Source organism: Stegostoma tigrinum, chromosome 32 (genome assembly GCF_030684315.1).
Source record: "Stegostoma tigrinum isolate sSteTig4 chromosome 32, sSteTig4.hap1, whole genome shotgun sequence".
Classification (NCBI taxonomy): Eukaryota; Metazoa; Chordata; class Chondrichthyes; order Orectolobiformes; family Stegostomatidae; genus Stegostoma; species Stegostoma tigrinum.
In genome coordinates this window covers 31,267,183-31,289,946 of record NC_081385.1, presented here as the reverse complement: position 1 = coordinate 31,289,946, position 22,764 = coordinate 31,267,183, and the positions used below count along the sequence as shown (strand labels likewise).

General features: G+C 44.5%; 1 protein-coding gene across 1 annotated transcript in view; it reads right to left on the bottom strand.

The window, feature by feature from the left end:
• The window catches only part of fez1 (fasciculation and elongation protein zeta 1 (zygin I)), a 95,298-nt gene that overhangs the window by 64,313 nt on the left and 8,221 nt on the right, over positions 1-22,764 (bottom strand). The window contains exon 2 of the mRNA XM_048562250.2: positions 3,827-3,926. Coding sequence (XP_048418207.1) covers positions 3,827-3,926 — 100 coding nt within the window. The remainder of the gene's footprint in view (positions 1-3,826; positions 3,927-22,764) is intronic.

The following is a 22,764-nucleotide window of genomic DNA, read 5'->3' as shown; positions in this document are numbered from 1 at the left end:
CAGCCACAAGCTGAATTGAGAGTTATCCCACTGACTGTGAGCCTTGGTACAAAGCAGCAAATTGATTCAGAGAACATTCATTTATAATCCTGCAACAATTGGCCTGAGTATTGAATCCAGTTCTTTTGTCCATTGCTAAACTGCAGTAACCAGATCACTTCACAGTTTTCTAAACTCCAAATTCATTGTTCAGGGCCACAAGAATGAAACACAATATTGGGAATGGCAATGGAGAGGCTTGTCATGGTGACTAACCTAACCTCACATGGTTTATATATAGTGTGTGTGTGTGTTTAATTGTCAAACTTTCTGATGAAGGGTCTAGGCCCGAAACGTCAGCTTTTGTGCTCCTAAGATGTTGCCTGGCCTGCTGTGTTCATCCAGCTACACACCTTGCTATCTAAGGTTTAATTGTCAGTCAGGTTTGTTCCCTGATTTGAGCTCTGGAGGCAACAACAACAACTTCAATACCCAAAGAGAGACTGATTTTCTGATCATTGTCACACTGATGGTTCTGGAACCATCCTGTGAGCAATTTGTTTATTACCATTCCTCCATTACAACAGTAGCCACACTTCAAAAGTGCTTCATTGGTTGCCAACTATTTTACAATGTCCTGAAGGCATGGAAGACACTAAATGATTGCATCAGAGGAGCAGGAAAGTTGACGTCTCAGGTTTGGATGCTCCCCCATTTCTGAAGAAGGGTCCAGACTTGAAACATCAGCTTTCCTGCTCCTCTGATGCTACCTGGCCTGCTGTGTTCATCCAGCTCTACACTTTGTTATCTCAGACTCCAGCATCAGCTGTTTCTACTATCTCTGTATGATTGCACCTTCGTTGATTTGTCTGCATCCTCTGTTGCATTAGGTTCTGAAGGAGTTAATGTTCATGTTACATTGGGTCTAGTTATTCTACTGTTGTCACACACAACCAATGGGTGGAGACAAGAATGTGCTACCCTGAGATAGTAAGAACTGTCGATGCTGGAGAATCTGAGGACACAGCAGGCCAAGCAGCATCAGAGGAGCAGGGAAGCTGACGTTTCAGGTCAGGACCCTTCTTCAGAAATGGGCCAGGGAAGGGAGCTCTGAAATAAATGGAGAGGGGGGTGAGGCGGTGATACCAGGTAGATGGTGGAGTGGATAGGGTGGAGAGAAGACGGACAGGTCAAGGAGGTGGGGATGAAGATAGTAAAGGTGAGAGTGAAGGTCAGAAGTGGGTGTGGGGATTGGTCTGTGAGGAGGGAGGGGTGGATAGGGAGGAGGGAGGGGTGGATAGGTAGGAGAGAAGACAGACAGGTGAAGGAGGCAGCAATAAGAGGGGGCGCTGGTCTTGGGATGAGTTTGGGGGGTGGGAAGATTTTTGAAGCTCGTAAAGTTCCATTGTTGGCTTCCAAAGCGGAATATGTTCCTCCATTTTCTAGGATTTTCTATCCTACCTTTTGAAAAAAGCAGATGTATCTGTACCAACTCACAGAATTGTAGAATCCCTATTGTGCAGAAGGCCATTCAGCCCCTTCAGTCTGCACCGACAACCCGAAGAGCATCCCACCCCAGACCCCACCATATCCCCGTAACCCCACAATTACCACGGCCAACCCACCCAGACATCCTGGACACTATGGGACAATTTAGCATAGCCAATCCGCCTAAACTGAACACCTTTGGACTGTGGGAGGAAACCAGGGCAGCCAGAGGAAACCTGTGCAGACACAGGGAGGACGTATAAGCTCCACACAGACAGTCACCAGAGGCTGGAATTGAGCCTGAGTCCCTGACACTAGGAGGCAGTGGTGCTAACCACTACGCCACCCCTACTCCCTAAGGTTCTAGCAATTACATCTGACTGAGTTTAGCTACACTTCCTGCTACCATATAAGAAAACAACTTCTTCTTCAAAAAATGCTTCTTCTTCACCTTCTGCTACAAATCATCCCTAGGCCCAAGACAGAGCAGTATGAACCATCTTAAACAGCCTTTCCCCAACACCGTATACTGGTTGAGATGATAAATACCATTTCTGATTCCTTATTTCAGGAGTGGTAGGCCATTCCATTATTCAATCCCACATTGGCATACAGTGCGCAATCTGGCGTGATTTTCCACAGTACACCTCTGGACCTGATTAATCTTAGTGGGTCGGCCCCAGACGTTGCAGGCCCAGACAGAGGGCCAACACTCTGGGAAGCCAGAATCTCATCAGGAGAGGTGGCTACTCCTCAGGGAGTCAGAGGGCAACTCAAAATTAACTGGACGTTGGAATGGTTCCACAAATGGATTCCAATTAGGTGAGAAAAGTTGGTCGGTCCTTCGGAGGGGTGGGAAAATCCTCTGGAAGGTTACATGTGGGATGCGTTGGTAGCCTTTCTTAGCCTCGGTCACATCATGGGACATGATCTCTGATAGCCATCCAGCTTGGCAACAGGAGGCAGATTCCTGGGAGCTGCCTAATCCCACAGTTAACACAAGGACACTTCCGACCAGGGAGATTCCAGCAGATGCTTCTCATTAGTCTCTTAACTGATTACTACTGGCTAACTGCTGCTATTGGCCGACTGGCAGCCACCATTACTCACCACTTCCACAAGAGTGCCTGGAGACAGGCATGGCCCACTCTCTAAATTTACCCTGGACCTGGCTTGAAACTGTCTTTGTGGATCAGGAGGACTCCACATATGGTTCTGGTACCAAATCTCTACCCTCCAATGGTTGGTGCACATTGAATGATCACAGCCAGGAACAGCTATCACTCATGATAAAAGGTGTATATGAAACTATTTTGTCTATTTGGGCTAGTATGGGAGAGAAAAAAAAACATGTTTCACTCTTGTATTTAACATAATCCATTTATTGAATGTTAATTATGGGTTACATCAGTATGATAGGAGTTATTACAGAGGAGGCCTAGCTGAGCAGTACAGCTGAGTCTGATCCTGTCCCTAGCTAGTGTATAAGTGTACTTTCCATGGGGAAATTGCTTGATAATAACCAGGAATGAATTTCCCTCTTCCCCTTCTGGAAGCATTCCAGCTAGTTACAATCCCTCACACTACATAGAGCTTAGAGCAGCTAAATGGCCCTAGACCTGAAAACCAAACTGGGAATTATTGATCTATACAGCTTCGCACTGAAATATCAGGGCTACTTGAGCAGGAACAGCCCAGAACATAAAAGACTGAGAGGCATCAATGAGCACAGGTACCTCTCCAAGTTTGACTTTGAGGCTCTGCTGTTGGTTCAAATGAATTTTAAGACCTGTCTCCAGAAAGAGATCTTCATATCCATTATGTCACACGTCCCTTTACAGCCAAAAGATAGTCAATGTTGGCAGTTAACTCATGCACAGCAAGCTCCCATCAATTGTAATGAATAAAATGACCAGGCCATCACTGGTGTTTTGTTGAGGGGTAACTATTGACCAAGAGACAGGGAGAGACCATCACTGCTCTTCTCTGAAGTTTGAGATCTATCAGGGGAGTTGGGCTTTAATTTATCACTTTCTCTGAAGGTCGCTACCTCAGACACAATGACACACTCACAGTAGGGCTGAGGCATTTCAGGTCTCTGGAGTGAGACGTGAACCCGAGAGAAGGGAAAAAAAATCAATGCATGAGACAAGACTACATCAAATGAAATTTTCTGATTACTCTAAGAACAAACCCATTCAATTCTTATTTTTCATCAAATTGTGTCAGAATGATAAATAGCTAAAACAAAACAATCCCAGTTCAGGACAAGCTTTGATTAAATATTGAATTTATTTCCGGAACACCCCCAGTGTTACTCATAGTCTAAGCATAGCCTCAGTCAAGGCCCCAGTGTTACCTCCAGGTTGGAGAGATTCATGTTGAGTTCCTGAAGTCGCGCTGTCCGCCAGTCATCAGCAGCGTTCATGATGTAGTTGTCAGTCAGAGCATCCCAGATCCTGGAATAACGAGAGTTATTGTTAACTGTCAGCTGCACACAGACCCTCACTTCAACCCGGCCACATGCATGGAGGACAAGTGCCTTTTGTGATTGCTCCTCTTGTCCACATCGAGGGGGCAAGCTTCCATGGCAACCACTAATGCCTTTAGTCAGATTAACTCCTTGACCAACAGAACAGATTCCCTATGTACTGCCTGCCCAGTGTGAATCCAAAGGTGCTGCCAGGTTTCAGGGGAAATAGACATACAGAGATATGGGACACTGACAGCTCAGAGACAACACTGGCAGTCCAGCATTACCTTTCCCATTCTCCTAGCACTGAGTCAGTGACATTGTGCCAAAGTTACAGGATGGGTAATCCTGAGAGCCAGACTAACATTATAGAGCTATAAAGTCATAGAGATGTACAGCATGGAAACAGACGTTCTTCACCTGAAGGAGAGAGGCTCCGAAAACTTGTGTTTTCAGACAAACCTGTCAGACTATAGCCTGGTGTTGGGTGCCTTCTGACCTTGCTATAGGGAAATTAGCCCCAGCCTATTCAGTCTCTCCCTATAGTTCAAACTCTCCAAACCTGGCAACAACCTTGTAAACAGAGATAATGGGAACTGCAGATGCTGGATAACCCGAGATAACAAAGCGTGGAGCTGGATGAACACAGCAGGCCAAGCAGCATCTCAGCAGCACAAAAGCTGATGTTTCAAGCCTAGACCCTTCATCAGAAAAGGGGGATGGGGAGAGGGTTCTGAAATAAATACGGAGAGAGGGAGAGGTGAATTGAAGATGGATACAGGAGAAGATAGGTGGAGAGGAGAGTATAGGTGGGGAGGTAGGGAGGGGATAGGTCAGTCCGGGGAGGATGGACAGGTCAAGGGGGCGGGATGAGGTTAGTAGGTAGAACATGGAGGTGCGGCTTGAGGTGGGAGGAGGGGATAGGTGAGAGGGAGAATAGGTTAGGGAGAGAGGGATGAGCTGGGCTGGTTTTGGGATGCAGTGGGGGAAGGGGAGATTTTGAAACTTGTGAAGTCCACATAGATACCATTCGGCTGCAGGGTTCCCAAGCGGAATATGAGTTGCTGTTCCTGCAACCTTCAGGTGGCATCATTGTGGCACTGCAGGAGGCCCATGATGGACATGTCATCTAAGGAATGGGAGGGGGAGTTAAAATGGTTTGCGACTGGGAGGTGCAGTTGTTTATTGCGAACCAAGTGGAGGTGTTCTGCAAAGCGGTCCCCAAGCCTCCACTTGGTTTCCCCAATGTAGAGGAAGCCACACCGGGTACAGTGGATGCTGTATACCACATTGAAGATGTGCAGGTGAACATCTGCTTAATATGGAAAGTCATCTTGGGGCCTGGGATGGGGATGTGGGAGGTGGTGTGGGGGCAAGTGTAGCACTTCCTGTGGTTGCAGGGGAAGGTGCCGGATGTGGTGGGGTTGGGGGGGGGGGGGGGGCGGGGGGGGGAGTGTGGAGTGGACAAAGGAATCACGGAGAGAGTGGTCTCTCCGGGAGGCAGGCAAGGGTGGGGATGGAAAAATGCCTTTGGTGCTGGGGTCAGATTGTAGATGGTGGAAATGTCGGAGGATGATGCGTTGAATCCAGAGGTTGGTCGGGTAGTACGTGAGGATGAAGGGGATTCTCTTTTGGATGTTATTGCGGGGACGGGTGTGAGGGATGAGTTGCAGGAAATGCGGGAGACACGGTCGAGGGGGCTCTTGACCACTGCATCCCAAAACCAGCCCAGCTCGTCCCCACCTCCCTAACCTGTTCTTCCTGTCACCTATCCCCTCCTCCCACCTCAAGCCGCACCTCCATTTCCTAACTACTAACCTCATCTCACCCCCTTGAATTGTCCATCCTCCCTGGACTGACCTATCCCCTCCCTACCTCCCCACCTACACTCACCTCTCCGCCTATCTTCTCCTCTATCCATCTTTAATCCACCTCCCCCTCTCTCCCTATTTATTTCAGAACACTCTCCCCGTCCCCCTTTTCTGATGAAGGGTCGAGGCCCGAAACGTCAGCTTTTGCGCTCCTAAGATGCTGCTTGCCCTGCTGTGTTCATCCAGCTCCACACTTCGTTAACATCCTTGTAAATCTCTTCTGAATCCTTTCAGCAACGTCTTTCCTATAGCAGAGAGACCAGAATTGAATACAGTATTCCAAAATTCTGCAGTCATGTGTTCAATAGGGCAGCTGGTGGAACTTAAAAGTTTAATTTAACATAAGGCTAATCTCAGCAATGGTCATCATAGATTGCTGTAAAAATCCATTTGGGTCACTCATGCCATTTGAGATGGAAATGGGCTGGTCTGGCCTATATGTAACTCCACACCATAGTAACATGTTTGACTGCTAATTGCCCTCTGAAATGGCATCGCAAGCCACTTGGTTCCAGGGCAGTATGGAATCAGCAACAAATACTATCTGTGCCAGTGGTGCCCATATACTATGCCTACTGAACCTCAACAATCTCTGCGTCTCACCAACTCAATACCATTTCATCACGATTCTAGATTTGCCAAGTGATTGCAATTACTGTAGTTATCCATTGGGTTATTCAAATTTATAGATACAACATAATGACTGCCAATGAACAGAGAAGTGCGACTCCTCATCAAAATTCAGCTCGACATATTCCAACGATTCTGCGTTGTGCAGGTCAATGCTCACTTCCCAGTCAGTGGTCCTGAAGTGTTCACTTTAGGGCAATCATCTGTGTCTGGTTTATTGGAAAATGTGGAGAATAGTCCTTCAGAAAGTGAGGCTATTCTCTCCAGCGCTGCCATCTGAGCTCTTGTTCTTGCTACAGACAGCTGCAGTATGCAGTTATAACAACCACTAGGATCCTTATTGTATCATAGAATCCCAACTGTGTGGAAACAGGCCATCCGGCCCATTGAGTCCACTCCTACCCTCTGAAGAGCATCCCACCCAGACCCACACCCTACCCTATCCCACCCTAGACACTATGGACAATTTAGCATGGCCAATCCACCTAACCTGCACATCTTTGGACTGTGGGAGGAAACCAGAGCACTCGGAGGAAACCCTCACAGACACAGAAAGAATGTATGAACTCCACATAAGCAGTCGCCCAAGGCTGGAATTGAACCCGGGTACCTGGCATTGTGAGGCAGCTGTGCTAACCACTGAGCCACTGTGCTGTCAGAACAGTGTTTATTCGTCCTGACAGATTGGCTGTACTTCAGTCTGTGGCCTGTTTTCTGTCTCCTTGAATCTACAAATCTGCTGCATGCTCCAGCATGATGTTATACAAAGATAGGAAACCAGGGAAATGGAGGAGAATTCGCCAGGAGCCGGACATTGATAATGACCACAAAAGCAAAGTTGCAGAAATCCTGGTGCCTAAAACATATTGTTATACTTTTCACCCATTCCACTGCAGACCTGGAAATGTGCCGACAACTGTTTATGCATGGTTAGTGGTGGCTTCCAGCCCGTTCTTAGTCAGATTAGATTCCCAACAGTGTGGAAACAGGTCCTTCGGCCCAACAAGTCCACACCGCCCCTTGCAGCATCCCACCCAGACCCATCCCCCTATAACCCTATAAACACACACACACACACACACACACACACACACACACACACACACACACACACAATGGGCAATTTAGCATGGCCAATCCACCTAGCCTGCACATCTTTGGACTGTGGGAGGAAACCGGAGCACACAGAGGAAACCCACACAGACACGGGGAGAATGTGCAGACTCCACACAGACAGTTACCTGAGGCTGGAATCGAACCCAGGTCCCTGGTGCTGTGAGGTTGCAGTGCTAACCACTGAGCCACTGTGCTGCCCTAAAGATCTTGCAAGGTATCCCATACAGACACAATGGTTGCAGTAAACACTCCGGTTGAGGCATCTGCTACAAACATTCTGTCTAGTCCAAGTCCAATAGACTGTATAACTATAGAAGGGACGTCATGATCTCTCCGTCCAGCAGCAGCTGCCTTCTTCTCCTCAGCCAACACTCTTTGATCCGTCTTTTATGCTGCAAGTCATCAAATTGTATTTCTTCGGGGTCTTACAGTCAGAGTTGTATATCATGGAAACAGACTTTTCTGTCCAACTCGTCCAGATATCTTAAATAATCCTAATCCTATTTGCAAGACTTTGGCCCATATCCTTCTAAACCCTTCCTATTCACTTACCCATCCTGATGCCTTTTAAATGTGGTAAATGTACCAACCTCCACTACGTGCTCTGGCAGCTCGTTCTATACATGCACCAATCTCTGTGCGAAAAAGTTGCCCCTTGGGTCCCTTTTATATTTTTCCCTTCTCAGTTTAAACCTATGCTGTTTAGTTTTGGACTCCTGCACCCTAGGGAGAAAGACCTTGACTATTCACTTTATTCATACCCCTCATGATTTTATAAACCTGTATAAGTTCACCCCTCAGCCTCCAATGCTCCAGAGAAAATAGTCCCTGCCAATTCAACGTTTCCCAGTAGCTCCAACCCTCCAAATATGGCAACATCCTTGTAAATCTTTTGTGCCCCCTTTCTGGTTTAACAACATCTTTCTGGTAGCAGACAGACCAGAATTGAACACAGTGTTGCAAAGGTGGCTTAACCAATGTCCTGTACAGCTGCAACATGACCTCCCAACTCCTGTACTCAATGCACTGACCAATAAAGACAAGTGGTCCAGATGCCTTCTTCACTATCCTGTCCACCTACGACTCCACTTTCAAGGAACTTGAGGCTTGCTCTATGTCTGTGCTGAGGACAGCTGGCATTTTGTGACTTTTTAATGTCCTGGTTACCTCTGTCACAAAGATACCATCCCATCAGCTGATTTTATATCTGGGACTTTTATGGACTAACACAGTTTTAAAAAAAGGAGTAAAACACTGTCTTAAACTGGTTTCACTTGACTTACTCAGGTTGGCCAATTTTCATGAAACCAATGTGAATTAAACAAAACACAGTCTATGCTGAAATGAATATTTCACCTCAGGGCAATGAAACCAGTCAGCCAAGTCATTGCTTTCTTCCCCAAACACTCCCCCCTCACTCCATCATCTGAACCTACACCGTAAGAGTCTTCATATTAGAGATGAAACATCACCTGCAATTATCAACCTCAGAGACAATTAACACTGCAGATGGAATTAACAAACAGATTGATGGTTTCAGGGTTTATTTTTGGTTTTTAAGACAGCAGAACTGAACACAGGCTTGAGAAGTATCTCTCATTCTCCCCACCTCCCTGTACCTCAAGTAGAATAGCACTGATTTTAAAGAAACATCAATAAACCTAGAAATTAAATGACAACTGCAATGGTCGTTATTACTGAGAATCCAAGAAACCAACTAATCCTTCATTGTTAACAAAGTGTGGAGCTGGATGAACACAGCAGGCCAAGCAGCATCTCAGGAGCACAAATCCATCATTGTCTCAGGTTAAAATCTCACACTCCAGGTCACCGAAAAGACCCAAAACTACACTTTATTTCATCCTGCTTTTGTACACTTTTAACTTTATACACATGTGAGCGAGGACTAATGCAACTGCATAACGTTACATATTTACTAATTTTTTCAGGGTTTAACAGATAATAAATTGCTCTTTTCTAGGTCAGGAAATCCCTGGGATTGACTCCTTACTGCTGCAATGAATATTAATTAGCTATGCTTACGGAATACAGTGTTCAATTCAGGTCTCTCAGCTATTGAAAAGATGGTGTGAAACTTGAAAGTGCTCAGAAAAGACTTACAAGAATGTTGCCAGGGTTGGAGGGTTTGAGCTATAGGGAGAGGCTGAATAGGTTGAGGCTATATTCCCTGGAGTGCCAGAAGCTGAGGGGCTGATCTAATAGAGGTTAATAAAATCATGAGGGACATGGAAAGGGAGAATAGCCAAGGCCTTTTCCTCTCGGTAAGGGAGTCTAAAACTACAGCGAGTAGGTTTTAGAAGAGAGGGCAAGGATTTAAAAGGTGTCTAAGGGGCAACTTTTTTCACGCAGAGGTTGATGTGTGTCTGGAATGAACTGCCAGAGGAAGTGCTGGAAGCGGCTACAATGAAAAAAATTTAAAAGACATCTGGATGGGTACATGAATAGGAAGGATTTAGAGGGATGCAGGCCAGATTCTGGCAAATGGATCTAGTTTAATATAGGATATCTGGTTGGCATTGACAAGTTGGATAGAAGGGTCTGTTTCCATGCTGTACAGCTCTATGACGCCACACTTTAAATGGAGAGATGCATAGCCTCATGTTAAAGAGTGTAAATTTTGTTGTGACTGACCAAGAACATTGAAGAGGACAACCAATTTATCCCTTCTACGTTGCTCAAAACACCTTGATCATCAATATAACAAATAGGTGGTTCCCTTTCCAATCCACAATAATACTTAGAAAATACTGAGTAATTTGAACATGAACTACAGGTACAATTAACCATCTGTTTCTATTTGTGCCTTCAGCAACATGAAAGGGGAGAATAAAATTTTCTTCACTGGGTTTTTTTTGTCAAATTGCTCGCCAAATCCCCTGTTCATTAAATCCCCGAGTCTGACCTTGGTGCTGAGACAACAAATGCAGATGCAACAAGACCTCTTGAGAAACACCTTGAGGCATCTTCAACTCAGCAGCATGAGAAATCAGTATATTTCACTGCATGCTTCCCTCATCAAGATAGATTCCTCTTCCTATTGGCAAAGACAATAAGTTTGTCCTTTTGAAAACAACTCATTAGTTTGTGTAGCGAGGCACAATGATTCGCTCATTTCAGGTCTAGTTGGTACGACACTTTGAATTCAATGTTGAAAGCAAACGTCTATCAGAAAATCCTGTCAATGTGTCACATTAATCTTACCAATGGCTTCTCCCCCTTAATTCATCAAATATCTAAATTCTAATTTCAGTTTTTTAAAATAATTGACTGACACAATCTTTATTTGTAGATTATGAAATAAATTGTCTCTGAGTGTTGTTGTTGCCTTCCAGCTCACTGACCTGATTTATGAATTAATGATCTTGCTGGAAAGCAATGTAATACATCTCTGATTGCTGCTTAGAGGTTCATGCAGTGATTATGCTGATTAAATCCCTAGGGGGTCTAGTTTGAGATCTCAGATCCCTTGAGGGAACTGAGACGTCGTATCTGAGTACAGGAAGATGCAGTGAGTGGTACATATACATCAGCCTCCTACTCATTCCCCTGTCCTGGTCATGGAGATACAATTCATGTTGCTTTTTCCATTATAATTGAATCCACAACCATCAACTTGTTATTTCGCAGAAACAAAAGGTAGAAAATACTAGAAATGCTTCGCAGATCAGACAGCAACTGCAGAGAAGCTCAGCAGGTCTGGCAGCATCTGTGAAGTAACAGAGTTAACATTTCAGGTCCAGTGACCCTTCCTTCCTCAGAAAAGTTCTGAGGAAGGGTCACCGGACCCAAAGTTTTAACTCTCTTTTATTTTCCTTCACAGATGCTGCCAGATCTGCTGAGCTTTCCCAGCAACTTTGTTTTTGTTCCTGATTTACAGCATCCGCAGTTCTTTCAGGTTTTAGCAAATGTAGGGAGGCAGAAACCAAGGCAACGGTCCTGATCTTTATTTGGCAGGGAACAGAATCATAAAATCCCTACAGTGTGGAAACAGACTATTTGGCCCATCAAGTCCACATCGACCATCCAAAGAGCATCCCAGCCAGACCCACTTTGCTACCCTTTCCCTGTAACGCTGTATTTCCCATGGCTAATCCACCTAGCCTGCACATCGTTGGACACTATGGACAAATTAGCATTGCCAATCATCTAACCTGCACATCTTTGGGCTGTGGGAGAAAACTGGAGCAAGTTGGGGGTTGATGGTGATTACATTGCAGGGAGTGTCAGTGATCAGAGGGGGAAAATGTCAGTAATTGTATTGGGGGGAGTGTCAGTGATCAGAGGGGGAAAATGTCAGTAATTGTATTGGGGGGAGTGTCAGTGATCAGAGGGGGAAAATGTCAGTAATTGTATTGGGGGGAGTGTCAGTGAGCACAGGGGAAAATGTCAGCAACTGTATTGGGGGGAGTGTCAGTGAGCACAGGGGAAAATGTCAGTAATTGTATTGGGGGGAGTGTCAGTGATCAGAGGGGGAAAATGTCAGTAATTGTATTGGGGGGAGTGTCAGTGAGCACAGGGGAAAATGTCAGCAACTGTATTGGGGGGAGTGTCAGTGAGCACAGGGGAAAATGTCAGCAACTGTATTGGGGGGAGTGTCAGTGAGCACAGGGGAAAATGTCAGTAATTGTATTGGGGGGAGTGTCAGTGATCAGAGGGGGAAAATGTCAGTAATTGTATTGGGGGGAGTGTCAGTGATCAGAGGGGGAAAATGTCAGTAATTGTATTGGGGGGAGTGTCAGTGATCAGAGGGGGAAAATGTCAGTAATTGTATTGGGGGGAGTGTCAGTGAGCACAGGGGAAAATGTCAGCAACTGTATTGGGGGGAGTGTCAGTGAGCACAGGGGAAAATGTCAGTAATTGTATTGGGGGGAGTGTCAGTGATCAGAGGGGGAAAATGTCAGTAATTGTATTGGGGGGAGTGTCAGTGATCAGAGGGGGAAAATGTCAGTAATTGTATTGGGGGGAGTGTCAGTGATCAGAGGGGGAAAATGTCAGTAATTGTATTGGGGGGAGTGTCAGTGAGCACAGGGGAAAATGTCAGTAATTGTATTGGGGGGAGTGTCAGTGATCAGAGGGGGAAAATGTCAGTAATTGTATTGGGGGGAGTGTCAGTGATCAGAGGGGGAAAATGTCAGTAATTGTATTGGGGGGAGTGTCAGTGAGCACAGGGGAAAATGTCAGCAACTGTATTGGGGGAGTGTCAGTGATTACAGTTGGGGAATATCAGTGACTGCAGTGAGGGAATTTCATTGATTACGGTGAGGAGGGAGGAATGTCAGGGATTACAGTCAGGCAGAGTCAGAGATGACTGTGAGTGGGGGAAGAGTGTCAGTGATTACAGTGTGGGTTGTGAGGGGGGGGAGAATGTCAGAGATTACAGTGGGGGGGGGGAGTGTCGGTGACTACAGTCAGGGAGAGTCTGTGATTACTATCAGGGAGAAGTTGTGTTTACAGTCAGGGAGAGTCAGTGATTGGGGGCAGGGGGACAATGATTGATCATGGAACGTGTTGGCGAGTCCAAATTCAAGGTGTGCTATTGACTACAAGTGGACTGATGAGGAGTATATAGTGTGATGTTATGGGATGGGAATTATTTTGATGTTAGCTTGTTGGATTGGTACCGACACTCCTGCAACTCCTGGTACAAATGCAATGTTGTGAATACACTTGCATGCTGAGTCTAGGTATTCTCACCTCCTTTTCACTGCCACGTTTCCTGATGCCCAAGAAACGCATTCACTCAGGGTTAAAAATGAAAGCCCTACGGAAATGTGGATTCCTTAAAAAAAAATCAATACGGTTCCCTCTGAGTTGATTGGTTTCTGGTCCCTGGCCTCCACTAGAAATGAGCTACATGAGAAGGTGTGGGTTCACATTTCTGAATTTTAACAACTTAACCTCTCACTCAAGTGATTCCCATCCACTTTGCAGTTCTACCAACTATTCTACATCAATGAATTCTCACCAGGATTGGGAAAAGTTCAAAATATGGGGAGGTGAAGGTGTAATGGTATTTATCACTAGACTGTTAATTCAGAGACCCAAGCTGATGTTCTAGGGTCTAGGCCCGAAATGTCAGCTTTTGTGCTCCTGAGATGCTGCTTGGCCTGCTGTGTTTATCCAGCTCCACACTTTGTTATCTTGGATTCTCCAGCATCTGCAGTTCCCATTATCTCTGATGTTCTGGGGACCTGGATTTGAATCCTTTTACTGCCCAGTGGGAATTTGAAAATCTGGAATTAAGAGTCTAACGATGACCATGAATCCATTATTGATTGTCAGGAAAAACCCATCTGCTTCACTAATGTCTATTAGAGAGGAAGTATGCCACCTTTACTTGGTCAGGCCTACATGTGACTCCAGACTCACAGCAATGTGGCTGATTCTTAACTGCGCTCTGGGCAATTACGGTTGGGCAATAAATGCTGGCCTACCAGTGACACCCAAATCCTGCGAATGATTGAAAAATATAACAGGTTTTAAGGTGGTACAGATCATGCTTCCCAAAGTGAGGTTCTACTTTGACAAGTTGAAACTTTGGGCTCTCAGCTATGAAACAGTATGAAGCTCTAACAGTGTTATAACAGCTGTATTTGCTCTCAGACAGGCCCCTGTCTCGCAGCTCCCCATACTGCATTCCTACAATTCTCACTGAGGGACTCCTGACAAGTTAAATCTCAGTATGGGGTGGCAGTGGGAAGAAATCTGGGCAGCACCAACACCGTGATTGGAAAATATCTGGAATTAAGAATCTAATGATGACCATGAAACCATTGCTGATTGTCGGAAAGAGCCATCTGGTTCATTAATGTCCTTCAGGGAAGGAAGCTGCCATCCTTACCTGATCTGGTCTACATGTGACTCCAGACACACAGCAATGTGGTGGCTCTTAACTGCCTACTGGGGCAATTCGGGATGGGCAATAAATGCTGTCTTAGCTTGCAATGCCCTCATCCTGTGAATGAATTCAAAAGGAGCACGTAGGGTTAACTTCCCCAGGACCTACAGGCTGGGGTTCACTGCTCCTAGAAGAGGGGAGATAGTGGATTAGACCTCCAGCCAGCTGCCTGCTGTCCTTCCTGGTACTGAAACAAGGCAGTACCACAGGGTAAGCTCTCTACCACCAGGAATGCCAGCCTCTTCCAATATGGGGGCGGGAGTTCCATTTCAAGTGGCAGACCAATCCTCGGGTGCTGAACCTTGATTCAAAACTGTAAGCAGATCACGTGCCAAGGCCTGTGGTTGTATTGTTACCCCACTGTTGGTGCTCCCCAAAACCAGGGAAATTGGTTGAGGGCCTGGGCTGGACTGAGTCTGAAGGGGGATCCAAGGATAGGTCACAAAATGGAGGCCACAAAAGGAACAGCCTGATTTTCCCCAGTGTTCCTAGCACCTGACACTTGGCAAGGAATCTGTCTGTTCTGATGATGATGCAAATAAAATAGACATTATAATTCATAATAAATACTAAAAATAAAGTATTCAATGTTGTAATTGCACAATAGTTGAAGTATACAAATGTGGTTGTCTCTGAACTGCCCTCTGGGCAATAAATACTGCCTTCCCAGCGATGCCCTCATGCTGCTAAAGAAAATAAAAAGTTTACAAAAATGGCAAAATACAGGTCTCCTCAATTTGCATTATAAAATTGAAAGGCATTCTGCACCTAGCTATAAAACCCACAGATCCCATGTTGAGAGGTTGAATTCAGTTGATTCTTAATCATCTACAAACTATACATAAATTTTGTAAAAGGACGAGTTGGAGTTGTGTTAATTCATGGTTGTCGACATCGCTGGATAGGCCATTATTTATTTGACCATTCCCAATTGTCCCATGTAAGGCTAGCCCATTTCAGAAGACGGTTAAGAGTTGACTACATTGCTGTGCATATAGACTTCCATGTATGCCATGTCAGGCAAGGACAATCTTGTATTGCAAATGCAGCATTCAGAAAACTAGCAAAGCAAGGTCTTTGCAATATCGGGATCGACCTGGTCAAATTTTATTGCAACCAAGGCTGAGCCATCTCCAAGCTGAACTACACATCTGAGTCAGAAGTGCATCTAAGTATTTGGCTGACATGCCAGCTCTCCTAATAATGTGCACAGGAAAAAAAACAATAATAACTGATCTGAACTGACAGTTTGGCCTTCTTCTATTATGTATTAACTGACCTTAGCGGGGGCAAGACTTTGTGTGCCAAAATTGTCCTTGCTCCCTTGGTATGAGGAAGTGAAATATCAGCTGGGATTATCCAAACACAGCCCTTACCAGAAACTGCACCCAGGAGGTTTTAGTTTTAGAGGTCTGGGTCTTGAACTGGCAATAGTAACATAGGGAGGTTGGCCCAGATGTAGATCATTCAGACCCTTTTGAGTTAGGTCCACAATTCCATCAGACTATGGCAGATCTTTCAACACTGTTTATCTACCTTCGCTCCATTTCCCTCATTTTATTCTTAACAAAAGACACCCTGTGAATCTGTTTACTTAACTCCAAATAACCCAATTTCCATGGATTTTGTGGTGACAAGAATTTCTGGTATCCATTATCCCTCAGATCAAGCAGTGAAATAGCTCCAAAATATCATAGCTGTAATTTTAAACTGACCTTGAGCTTCCCATTGGGGAAATAATTTCTCTCTAGTTTTACATTGGGAGGCAGTGGCATTGTGATAAATCTAGAGACAGCTTAATGCCCTGGGGAACATGGGTTTGAATCCCATCATCACATGATGAAATTTGAATTTAATTAAAGCCAGGCTAGTCTTATTCTAACCATCTCACCAAATTTGTAAAACCCCATTTGGTTTGCCTGTGCTCTTTGTGGGATGAAATCAGTTGCTCTTACCTGCCCCGGCCTATATGTGAATCTAGATGCACAGCAATGTGGTCAACTCTTGTCCATCCTCTGAAAAGGCCTAGCCACTCATTCAGGGGCAATTAGGAATGGGCAATAAATGATGGTCCAGCCAGCAATGTCTCCAGCCCATGAACCACCACAGCACCAACTCCTTCATTCATAACATTTATAAATAGTCTGCAAATGATTAAGAATTGTATATATTGTATGTGATTTTTATTGCTAGGTGCAGAGTATCTTTGTTTATATTCTGTAAATTGAGGAGATCTGTTAGTTGCCATGTGTTGTCATTGTTCGTATACTTAAATGGTTGGGCAATTATAAGATTTAAGATTTTGTCTTTAAATTATTTTATAAAACATGATTACTTGTTTTATTTCATCGTCATCAGAAATAAATGATGATTTTCATCTACACAGCTACTCAATCAAATCATTGAATAATTTTAAACACTGTTCAGATCATGTAGGGAATGCAAGGCACATCCATGTTGAATGGGTTTCGAACATTTGAATGCCAATTCAGAACAATTATCAAGAGACTGTGGAAACAGCGCATCATCAGACATTTAAAGTTTTCAAGTCGGGTTTTAGGAAGGCCAGCAATTGTTGTGCTGATATGCAGTTTCTCTGGCTGCTACTTTAATGGCTATGTTTACTCATTTAACTGGTCCATTAAAACAAACAAAGGAGCTTCATGCATTAAGTATTTGTCAGTAATGTTTGCACAATGCAATTTTAAAGCCTTACATCCATTAGATTCATTAAAAAACAATTGTCACAGCACTTCCTTATCAACAGAGATTTCTACATTAACGGGGAGAGGTACAATAGCAAATAAAATAAATGAATAACTTATAATGATTTGACAGAGGCAAGGGGAGAGTGGGATTTATTTTTGATTGAACACAGCAGGTAGAGGAGTGCAAATTCAGCTAGATTTACCTCGATGTGCTCCACCCAGATGGCCCAATATGATACCATGAGATGGCAGGGGTACTTGTTTCAGTGCATTTGTCAATTTCATTAATATCCCAGTAAGTGCAGCTATTGTAACCTGGGGCATTGTAATTATAACCTTAACCCATTTAAATTCCATGGCTCAAGGACAGGTTGAAGCAAGACAGAAAACATTGAGTATGCGCTCAGAGATATCGAGCTAAGATATCAAATGAAATGGGTGAAATGCATATCTTCTCTCTGCTGTAAAACTGGGCTTCACTGAGCCAACCATTTACAGTGTACAATGTGGAAGTGGTTGTTGAACAACACCAATCTCAATCAAGTGGGGTTACTCTAATTCTTTAACCATTCGCATGTCCACAGTTACAGAATCAGATCAGAGTAGGAAATTTGGGGGAGTGAATTAGATTTTGGATATTGGTTCAAAATAGCTGCTTATTGTATATCTCCCCTGAACTTTAAAAATCAGGAGAGGTGGTAGATCCAATTTTCCACATTATACAATTGCACACGTCATGTTTACCTTCACTGTACTTCCCACAGACAATTGATGAAACGAGAGAAAAAAGATAACATTCTAGCTGAAGTATCTATTCAAAGAACCAGGCTGCTTGCCTATTAATGGCATGGATTTTTTCTGCCTATTTCCTTCTCAAAGTTACACTAAATGGGGAGAGTACGAAGCTGTGTGCAGGTTAAAGGGATCAAGCCAATTAAAGGGGAGAGTCACTGGGGGATGACAAAAATTCTGAGAGACTTAAGAGGTCATCTCAAGCCCTGGCAAGGAGGACGCAGAGCTTTGGAACAAGAAGGATAAAAGGGGAGGGAAGGAAACTCAAGCTGCAAGTATGTCTCTGCAGGTGAAGGATGATGCAGTTCTCCAACAGTTCCATAGGAAACACAGCACTATATCATCAGAACACTTCTGGTCAGGCATTAGCTTACTCCTACTACGTGAATGGATATGAATTGGTCTCCATGTGGTGCTTTACCAAAATTAAGTATGTCCACATGGTATCCTGGAAGAGCTAGCCATTTGGATACAAAACTGGCTTGAATGTAGGAGACAGAGGGTGATGGTGGAAGGTGGCTTTTTCGGACTGGAGCTCTCCGACCAGCGATGTGGCACAAGGATCACTGCTGGGCCCACTGCTTTTTGTCATTTATGTAAATGATCAGAATGTGAATATAGGAGAGATGGTTAGTAAGTTTGCAAATGACATCAAAATCGATAGCGCAGTGGACTGCGAAGCAGATTATCTCAGGGTACAATGGGACATTGATCAGATGGGCCAATGGGCTGAGATGTGGCAGATGGAGTTTAATTTAAATAAATGTGAGGTGTTGCATTTTGATAAAGCAAATCAGAGCAGGACGTATACGCTTAATGGTAGGGATCTGGAGAGTGTTGCTGAACAAAGAGACCTTGGGGTGCAGGTTCATAGTTCCTTGAAGGTGGAGTCACAGGTCGATCAGATAGTAAAGTTGGCATTTGGTATGTTTGCCTTAATTAGTCAGTGCATTGAATATAGGAATTGAAAGATCTTGTTGTGGCTGTACAGGACAACGGTTGGGTGACTTTTGGAATATTGCATTCAATTCTGGTCTCCCTGCTGTAGAGAAGTTATTGTGAGATTTGAAAGGGTGCAGAGCTGTAGCGAGAGGCTGAATAGGCAGGGGCTATTTCCCTGGAGTGTCAGAGGCTGAGGGATGACTTTAAAGAGGTTTATGAAATCGTGAGGGGCATGGATAGGGTGAATTGTCAAAGTCTTTTTTCCCAGGGTAGGGAAATGCATAACTAGAGAGGATAGCTTTAAGGTGGGACGGAAAAAAATATAATGGGTCTGAGGGGCAACTTTTTCACGCAGAGGGTGGTGTGCGTATGGAATGAGCTGCCAGTGGAGAGTGGCAGAGGCTGGTACAATTACATTTAAAAGGCATCCAGATGGGTACATGAATAGGAAGGGTTTAGAGGAATATGGGCAAACTGCTGGCAAATGGAACTAGATTGATTTTGAATATCTGGTCACTGTGGACAAATTAGACTGAAGCATCTGTTTCCATGCTATATAACTGTATGACTCTGTCTGGCTGCAATTGCACAAGGACTGGGAGGTTAGCCAAGTGCATGTTGCTCTCTATGGCAATCTAGCTTCAGCTGATAGCATTCTCACCTCCCAGTTAGAACAGAATGGGCTCAAGCTCCCCTCCAAACACATAGGCACAGGGTTTAGGCTGGGACTTAAGTGCAATGGTAAGGGAGTGCTGCACTGTTCTTGTTTGGGTATCACCCTTTGGATGAAACATGAAACTGATGCTCTGTCTGCGCATTGGATCAATGAAAACGATTCTAACAGACTGCTCAAAGAAGAGGTGGAAAATTATTTTATGCATTGACTCTCTAGCAAATAAGAAGAACAGGCTGTATGGGAAAACTGTGGAAGTGTGTGGTGTCAGGAAAATACCAAAGGTACGAGGAGGCCATTTGGTCTGTTTGTGGAAGCAAACGGTGACACAAAATTTAAATGAACTAATCTAATGCTCTGAGCAATGGAATGCTGCAAGTTATTTTTCCAGCATTATAATCAGCCCACTGATCTCCAGTCTTTCCACCTAGATAATGCACCTTTCTACGTTCATGGAACTTAGTGCATTTAAGTATAACCTCAGACCTTCAGACACTCCACCAAAAGAAGGCTGTTTCTGTTGACCTTAGCACTTGACAGCCTGTTTCTACATTTCCATTGTTCACAGACCAAAGAGATTTCTTCACCTGAGATTGCAACAACGATCAGAAGTGGGAAACTAGATCTTACATGTCCAGGATCAGTTTTGTACTCCACCCCTGCTTCGGATCACATCAACTGGCTCTGCACAAATCGGGGTATAAATGAGTGGAAAATGGTTTTGTTTTGCATCAAATTCACTGCCGACACAAATACAACTTTCTCAGTTGTGCTGTGCTGCTAAGGATGCTTTTACAAAATTGCTGAGAAAAGGAAAATGTTAACTTTATTAAGAAAAATCTGACTGTGGTTTCATCAACTGTGGTTGCAGGTGGGCAGGTTAGTGAATAAGGCATTTGGTATGCTTGCCTTTATTGGTTAGTGCACTCAGTGTAGGAGTTGGGAGGTCATGTTGCAGGTGTACAGGACGTTGGTTCAGCCACTTTTGGAACACTGTGGTCAATTCTGGTCTCCCTGCTATAGGAAGGATGGTGTGAAATTTGAAAGGGTTCAGAAAAGATGAACAAGGATATTGCTCGGGTTGGAGGGTTTGAGCTACAGGGAGAGAATGAATCAGCTGGGGCTATTTTCTTTGCAGTGAAAGGTTGAGGGGCAAACTTACAGAGGTTTATAAAATCATGAGGGGCAGGGATAGGGTGAATAGCCAAAGTCTTTTCCCCAGGGTAGGGGAATCCAAAATTAGGGGACATAGGTTCAAGGTGAGAGGGGAAAGATTTAAGAAGGACCCCAGGGGTAACTTGTTCACACAGACGGTGGTACGTGTATGGAATGAGCTGCCAGAGGAAGTGTTGAAGGCTGGTATAATTACAACATTTAGAGGGCATCTGGATGGGTATATGCGGGGAGGCAATGGCCTAGTGTAATATCACTGGACTGTTAATCCAGAGACCCAGATAGTGTTCTGGGGACGCGGGTTTGAATCCCGCCATGGCAGATGGTGGAATTTGAATTCAATAAATATGTGGAATTAAGAGTCTAATGATGACCGTGAATCCATTGTCGATTGTCAGAAAAACCCATCTTGTTCACTAATGCCCTTTAGGGAAGTAAACTGCCATCCCACTCTCTGATGAAGGGTCTAGGCCCGAAACGTCAGCTTTTGTGCTCCTGAGATGCTGCTTGGCCTGCTGTGTTCATCCAGCCTCACATTTTATTATCTTGCCATCCTTACCTAGTCTGGCCTACACGTGACTCCAGACCCACAGCAACGTTGTTGATTCTGAACTGCCCTCTGGGCAAATAGGGGTGGGGCAATAAATGCTGCCTAGCCAGTGATGCTGTCATCCCATGAATAAATAAAAAGAAGATACGAATAGGAAGGGTTTGGCGGGATATGGGGCCAAATGCTGGCAAAAGAGACTAGATTAATTTAGGATATCTGGTCAGCATGGACGAGTTAGACCACAGAGTCTGCTTCCACCCTGTACATCGCAAACATTTTATATTACCACGAGTCTGCAAGAGTAAGCAACATCATGCGACATTGCATTGCCTTCTGCGATATTGTATACTGGGTCTCTTCGCAATACATTGCGGTCGGGCCAAACCTTTTATACTACATCAAAGGGGTAATGAAGAAAGTTTCTATTTCCTCAGTATTGAGTGTTTAAACACACTTGCAGGCTTGACGATGAATTATAGTGACAAGGAGAAGTTCCAGATTGGGCCCCTGATCTGTATTGAGCCGACAGAAGTAGAGTACTATCACACTTCAGTGATAATGGGAACTGCAGATGCTGGAGAATCCAAGATAACGAAATGTGAGGCTGGATGAACACAGCAGGCCCAGCAGCATCTCAGGAGTACAAAAGCTGACGTTTCGGGCCTAGACCCTTCATCAGAACCCTCACCCCATCCCCCTCTCTGATGAAGGGTCTAGGCCCGAAACGTCAGCTTTTGTGCTCCTGAGATGCTGCTGGGCCTGCTGTGTTCATCCAGCCTCACATTTCGTTACCTACTATCACACTTCAGTTGTTTTAATTGACTTTAGTTACAGACAACCAGAATGTACAATCCATGTCTGCCAAATTTATAGTGTTTGATTGGAAATTAAATAATTCCTAATGATAACTGAGCAATGACTAATCTCATTGCAACCTGTCTTGGACCTTGCTGAGCATAAATCATGTATTGTACACCAGTGATGACACTTACAAAATACTTCATTTACTGGTTCACTTTGGGATGTCCTGAGATCATTACTGGCTCTTAAAAATTGGCTTCAATTAATCTGTAATATACTCCTTGGGCCTTAGATACTGAATGAAAACTGCAGAGAACATAGATAACTAAGTATGGGGCTGGATGAACACAGCAGGCCAAGCAGCATCTTAGGAGCACAAAAGCTGATGTTTTAGGCCTAGGCCCTTCATCAGAAAAGGGGGATGGGGAGACGATTCTGAAATAAATAGGGAGGGGGGGGGAGGTGGACTGAAAATGGAGAGAGGAGAAGATAGGTGGAGAGAAGAGTATGGTTGGGGAGGTGGGGAGGGGATAGGTCAGTCTGGGGAAGATGGACAGGTCAAGGGGGTGGGATGAGGTTAGTAGGTGGGAAATGGAGGTGTGGCTTGAGGTGGGAGGAAGGGATAGATGAGAGGAAGAACAGGCTAGGG